The following is a 7,493-nucleotide window of genomic DNA, read 5'->3' on the forward strand; positions in this document are numbered from 1 at the left end:
CTCAAAGCTCCAACAAAATAATGCTAAACAATAGGAAATCTTAAATGTGGATGAAAGTGATGCAATAAATAAAAGGAGGGTTCCTCATTATAGATTCGTAGGGGGCTTAATTTTTTTAAGGGAAAAATTCAACTAGAACAATCTGGCATCACAAAAATTGGCCTATAGACTGGTGCATAAGCCTAATCCTTGCCATGTTTCATGGTTACGTAAAAGTTAGTAAATAATTATGAAGGAACAATATTTCACCATGGAAATATGATGTTTGTACCATCTATAATTGAAGGATGAATACTTTCACCATTGCCAGGGGTGGAAAATTGTTCCGATTGATGTCATTTAAGGGGGCAGAAACCAAACAAAGTAATGTGTTTGACTGTAGTTTCTCAATGAAATTGAAATTTAGTAGGAAATGTTATGCAGTGGTTGTTAAGCATGCATCAGTAGAAGAAAGTAAGCTATGCAACTTTGAGGAGCCGAAAGTAGAAGTACTATTGAAGGAATTTGAAGATACTATGAATAGTGGAACACCTAAACGATTGCTGCCAGTGTGCAGTATTTTACATTTTATGGATCTTACACAGTTTGATGTTCAGCAAAACAAAGGAGGAACAACCTGTACAATTGAAGTTTTTTGTAATGTCCCCATTTCCGAGATCGATTTATATGATAATAGTAATTATAGTATATAATTATAATAACATTGATAAAATTAAATTATAGAAAAATATACAATAATTGACATATATATCTCAAACTTAAAAAGGGATCTAATAATGATTAATAATAATATTAAAGCCAATATAAAATAAATAAAATGAATTTATAATTCTAATAGTTGATGTTTAATAATATATGCTAATTAAATTAATTAATATCTACAACTAGATAAGTTTAAGACTGATACTTATCTAGTATTTAATACTAATAAAATGATAAAATATAATAATAATAATTTATTGATTAAATTAAATATATTATAATTTATAACATATTATTATCTAAATATCAAAAAGAAAATATCATTAATAACATTATACATACTATATTATGGTAAATATTACAAACCTGAATTATTAAAATAGTAAATGATTGTGTAAATAATAACTTTATTAGTGACTAGAAGTCACAATGTTTCATTAAGAAATAAACTTATAAATAATGCAATAGAGAAAGGATGAGGAAAACGATCAGAGGACAACAACGTCAGAGAGGAGATCCAATTGGGCACTCAACTCACCGGAGGCAAGATGAAGGGATACAAAAGCACAGGAGAGTAAGGAAGGGAAACTAATGCAGAATCATATATCCAATCCAAATTCACTGATGTCGGGAGAAAATCATTTGGAATAAACTTACAGAGTATCCACACCCGTTACTCATTGAATGTTAACAGTAGAACAGTAATAGACACGTCAAGGGATAATCGATCATTGTGTTTGGCACCAAATACATAATAGGGTCAATTAACATGCATCGATATATAATCTGTATAATCTATTATGTAGCCTCTTCAATACTAGGAATGATGGAAATAAGGTGTCTTTGGTAGAGGCACACAATAAATAACAAATATCAGATTGTAGAGATGTCAGTAGCCATTCAAACCACATATATCCGACTAGACAGAAGCAGGGAACTGAAAAAACATGAATAAGAGTAATCCAGTTGACATATATTATGCGCAGGCATCATCAACCCTAGGAGAGTAATCTGCAAACTCATGAACAGTATAATTTGTGTTATTCAGAGATTGTTCAATATCCAATACTCATATATGTAAACTGTATTTTCTCTACATTGGAAGTCCAAACTTTAGAAAAAGGTAATATTATTCCAACCCAAGCATTATAAATAGGAAAGACATCCATTAATTGACTGGAGAGTCATTCACCGTCAAGGGCTATTGAGAAAATCATTCTACATCAGCTAGATAATCTTATTCCTGGCGTAGGCCATTTATACTCTACGCAAAACACTTGAGAGTACAGCCAGAAGCTACGTCAGATAAGAGAAGAATGGTCTGCCTGCAGTTTGTGGAAATCATGGTAATCTTACAACACACATTGGATATAGAGGAAGCTATTACTAATTATTAATATATATATAACAGTAGTTTGGTAGATCAGAAGTTGCTGCTAAGGAAAAAGAAGAAGATAGTAACCCAATCAGGAAAGAACAATAGGATCCCCAAAGCACAGAATACAATGGACAGAATAAACCTTATCCAGTCAGCAATCGGTCAGAATTCTTGGTCACAAAGGAAGCAGTAAGCGAATGACTCAGAGTAGAATGAAAATACTTTCTATCATGGGCTGAGGTACGTATAGATACACATGGAGCAGAGATCATCTTTAGATTCATGAATAGAGATATTATATTTTTAAGAGATGGAGTGTGTACATATACAAAAATCTTTTGAGAGAACTGAAATAAGATAGAACTCATCACAGTAACAATCATAGGGAAGAAAGGAAAACATTAAAAAGTTCACAAGGATATTACAAATAAAATCACGAGTAGAAATTCTAGAACAAATAGAAGAAGATCCCCTCTGGGGACATTACATTTTTGTGCAGGTAAGGGAGGATAAATTTTGTGTGGACTTGAAGAAAAGTACTTTCATGCAGGAGTTGATTTCCATGAGATTTGTGATGTCTCAAGATGGGTTGAGAATGGATTTTAAGAAGGTTCAAGTAATTGTTGGTTGGTTGGCCATTATTGCAGAGTGCAATAGGGGTTAAAGTTTCCATGGGTTGGCATATTGCTTGAAGTGGCCACTTTGCAATCATCAAGCAGTGCACACAATTCTAGGCAACGATAATGTGTGGAATTTTTAAATTTTGGATCCATGGTTACCATCTCATGTGCATATTATACTGTGCCATGTTTTTGTCAGTTCTGCCTTTACCACATCAAGGGATATCTATAAGAAAGTGACAGCAGATTGGAAGAAAGCACCAAAGGAGGAAAACATAATAGCTCAGTGATTAGCGATCTGAATGAATTTGGATTCTTGGCATGTACTGTTGTTTTCTAAATTGAGCTTCATTTGTCATATGAAGCAATGTATTATGTATATAGGTAATCTGTTGTTCTACAACATCTTGATCTTCTCTTTTTACTAAAGAGCTCAACTTCTGCTGTGTACTATTGAACCGTGTTTTCCGTTTTTGGGTTTGAATTGCATGAATAAATATTCTGTCATTGGACCCTATATCTGTGGATGCATTAAAATAATCCCTATAGAGTTGTACCTGTCACTTGATAGTATCATAATTTCTTAATATGCATTTTTGCTGTTTCGTTTTATTTATGTTCTATGCTTGTGTTTTTTATTTGCCAGTTTGGTCTCTCATGAACTAGTTACTTGCCTATAGCATGTAGTCTTGAAGGCAGATTTTGCAACTGCATATAAGTAGATTCTACCGTGCAAGAAATGCTGCAATTTTGACGAAGTATTATTCTACTTTATGAATAATTATGGAGCTATTAACATCCATGCTATAATTGGGATCTGATGATTCTTATCTGTTGTTTCTGTTACAGGGTTCCTATAAGCTTAGGATGAAGATGATGGATACTGATAATAAGTTGTTGACATGCATCAATATCAACTTCAACATTGTTCATGGGAGCATGATTTCTGAAATCTGAGATATAAAAGCTCAAGAACTGCTCAGAACAATACGTTTGCCAATTTCTGATTTTATTTTTGGAATTTTCAGATGGTTTTGGATCCTTATGTAAGTATGGCCTATTGAATAGGTGTTCGATTGACTTTTCTTTCTGTGTATCAAAATATTGGCAAGATGTAGATAAGATATTAAAAGATTTCCATTACGTACCATGCTTTGGTCCTGCTAGATATTTGTGGAGAATATTTGAACATGAGGTCATGCTTTTGTTACTTTTGTCCATATGTTATAGTTATGGTCTCCATGCAATTATGCTTGTGCTTACCGTCTAGAGCCTTATAAATTGAAACCATTTTCTCATTGAAAGGGGGTTCTGATTATCACGGTTGCTGAGATGGACATTAGCAACGTGGTTGATATCTATAACATTTGGTTTGAGAAAGTCATGATGGTTAAAAATCAGGAATTGCAACTTTTGTTTTCCCTTGGTTTCTGTTAGCTCACTTCTTTGAATTTAAACGACAATAAATTCATTTTCTATTAAACTAGGTCTGAGACTGAATTTATTATTTCCATTATGCAGGCTATTCTATTTATAGATTATATCTAGAAATTTGATGATAAAATAGCTTATATGTGATTAGCAAGTTGCTGCAAAGAGCTGTCGTACATAATCAGAGGTTGATATTGGAGTGGCTTTGAAAGAATCTTGTTTGTATCTTTTCATATCTGCTTTTCTTTTTCAAAATAATGCACAGTAAATAAAAGGTTGGTTTGTTGATTCCAAATTAATTTGATTGTTAAATGGGTGCGAGCTTTGTTTATGAGTTGCAAAAAGCTACTTTAATTGTGTTTCTTCGGACTTACTAAACACGACTATGGCATCATGTTTGTATCTATAAAAATTATTTATTACCTTTTATGGAGTTTATGGAGTGAGTATAATGAAAGCACATGGTTTAGTTTTAACTTATTGCTTATGATGTTTCTTTCTAATCGTATTCCACATTGACAATAGTGGTACTATGACGAGGTGAGGCTTTTATAGTACGTTGACTGCACCAGATTACTGCACACAGATCTTTCCTACGTGGAAAATGTTTGCTTAATGAAATTTGAACCGTTACTCTTCGTGAAGTCTATGAAACAATGATTGAGCTGTGACTACAAGAAATTTTATAATCGTAACATAGGAAGTGCTTGTAAACGAGTATACTCTCTCATCTAGAACATCATAGAAGGAATGAAACTCGTATGGATTTAAGATATGACACTATTCTCTCAGTAAATCTTGCAAGATATATTTGATTATTTGATGCTCATGTTCTTTCTTAGAGCACATAAAATTCGTGTTTGATCAAATTGCTCATTTATAATTTGGACTTGGTGACAAAGCCTTTATATGATCTTTGAATTTACGTAGAAGGAAATTTTCCTTTTCCTAATCTTAGATTGATGATGAGATTATTTAAATACTGATATTTTAACTGTTTACATGAATGATCGATGTTGCCGATTTTCACTTTTTGCTTAACTGGCAGTGTTCATTTGTTTGAGTAGCAAGCTGATTTACATCTTTGGCCTATTTGTGTTATTTCACTAGTATAGATATCTTAAATAAATCTATCTAAAGAAATGCCGATAGATATCCACTACAAAATAAATATAATTTAATTTACTACATCTAAAACTGTTTATATTTCCTTTATCTCCATTTATTTAGTGTTTTACTAACTTAAGCTTTTTATTTTAATTTCTTAAAAAATGGATGATTTATATCTCCAAATATTATAATTTAAACGGATATTTTATGTGGGATTTACTAAATTGTTTTTAAAAGTCTATTCTATTTATAATAAGATTTAAACTTCTGACATATAGATGGTTGTCAAATTTAACCTAGAAGAATACAAGTTAACATTAACACTCTATTTATAATAAGATTTAAACTTCTGACATATAGATGGTTGTCAAATTTAACCTAGAAGAATACAAGTTAACATTAACACGTTCACACCATCCCACTCCCCCATTTTGCCATTGTAGAATCCCTATCAACATTAATTAAACAAAGTATAAAGAAAATTCAATCTTATTATTCAAACATGTGCAATATTAGAAATATTCAATTTTGCCTTTTGAGTCCAAAACAAGAGAAGAAAGAAAGTACATAGATCAAAAGGTGATCATATATTTTCCAACAAGTTTCATACATTGTTTCATTATATTGCTAAAGGAGATATACATGAATGTACAATTTACGGTTTCATACATTTTTTCATTACATTGCTAAAGTACATATACATGAATGCACAATTTACAGCTGCTTTTGTATTGACTAAAGAGGGAAGAAAGACAAAAGGGCTCACACAAGCCGTGGGCATAGCCAATTCAACATAACATAACAAGCATGGTAAATTGTTGACGATTAAATGAAAGGAAATGACAGATGAGAGAAGCATATCCATCATACCCTGGAATAGTTGGTGGCTTGATACTTTTTTTTTTTTTGGTTTAGACTGCAGGAATCGGTGCAACACGGCCCCCCTATAAACTGTAGTGCCCCTGGTAAACTTTTTAACGTGACCGGTAGCGCTGGCGCGACACGCCCACCGGTACCACGAGGATAGGGGAGACTAGAACCTGTGACCAACCCCCTGCAACAGGGAAGATTTAGCCAACTGAGCTAGGGCCCCTGCCCCTTTGGTGGCTTGATACTTGCAGCAGCTGTTCCACTCCATTTTTCAGCTCCAAGTGTACCTGCAAGTTGTGATAAAACGTTGTTAGAGCTCCGGTTATGAATCTTCCATTAGCCCTATCATTAGAAACATAGCATACTCAAGACATATTGAATTGGCTATGTACCAGACGTGTGCAAGAAAACCAAGAGAAAGAGATATCATAGAAAGTAAAACATTTTGTTGTTTTTGTTTAACCTTGTGTGAGATTTTCACACCGACACACTACTGCTGATGGCAACTCCCTCTTTTTGCTTTAACAACAGTAGGAGTCGTTGTCTTGGGTGATTTTGGTTGGCAATATTTTCAAGTTTTCGAGCTTGAGAGTGAGCTTGAACAATTTTGGCCCACAGGGAAGTAATCTTTGTGTGGGTGTAGGCAATCATTGAGCTAAGCTTGTGTTGGAGTTGAAACCAAGTGATTTGTGAGGAAATGAGTTAGAATAATAAGTAAGTCCTTGTTCCAACTTCAACTTGATCTTAGAATGTCAATATAGGTTGTGCTGGGCTAGGATGTTGAAGGTATGCTAAATCCTGAAATTTGGCCATATCATGGAAATTTTTGGAAGACTTCAGAATCTAGAATATGCACTTTAACTTTTATGAAGTTGAGACATATCTCAAACATCTTGATAATATTTATACAAATATAACTTAATGTAACTTAAATGTTATATTTGTATAAATCCTCCTACCTTGAGTGAAGAAATGACCAAGTATGAGAATTTGAGCTTGAGGAAAATCCTCTAGTAGGGTTGGATTCAGACCCTTGCCCAAGATTTTATCTTTTGGCAAAGTCAAATTTTGACTTGGCCCAAGGATAAAATCCTCGGGACCCCCTAATTTCCGCCTTTAGTTTAAGTGCCTAGAAATAATGCAATTCCCTCTAAAGTGCAAGATAAGAAATAGTTAAATCTTTTGATCCAAGACCCAAATTCATGACCCATGATTTTATGTTATCCTCTCTTCCTTTTAAACCTTAGTGCACATGGAGGTGATTGGAAGTTAGGTTGGGTGTAGAAAGTTGAGGTTAGTGGAAAATGAGGTGAAGTCTATTTGCATTGAAGTCTATTTGCACAGAAGTGTATGAATTCTTTGGCAGGATTGGATACTAACCC

The 7,493-nt window shown here is 33.4% G+C and overlaps 1 protein-coding gene across 1 annotated transcript in view; it reads left to right on the plus strand.

The window, feature by feature from the left end:
* Positions 1-4,004, plus strand: part of LOC149552697 (uncharacterized) — a 29,510-nt gene extending 25,506 nt beyond the window's left edge. Inside the window, exon 4 of the mRNA XM_089788259.1 lies at positions 3,550-4,004. Coding sequence (XP_089644385.1) covers positions 3,550-3,657 — 108 coding nt within the window. The 3' untranslated portion in view covers positions 3,658-4,004. The remainder of the gene's footprint in view (positions 1-3,549) is intronic.
* Positions 4,005-7,493: the final 3,489 nt, after the last annotated feature.

Source organism: Cupressus sempervirens, chromosome 6 (genome assembly GCF_028749045.1).
Source record: "Cupressus sempervirens isolate cs-2001-9-10 chromosome 6, ASM2874904v1, whole genome shotgun sequence".
NCBI classification, from domain to species: Eukaryota; Viridiplantae; Streptophyta; class Pinopsida; order Cupressales; family Cupressaceae; genus Cupressus; species Cupressus sempervirens.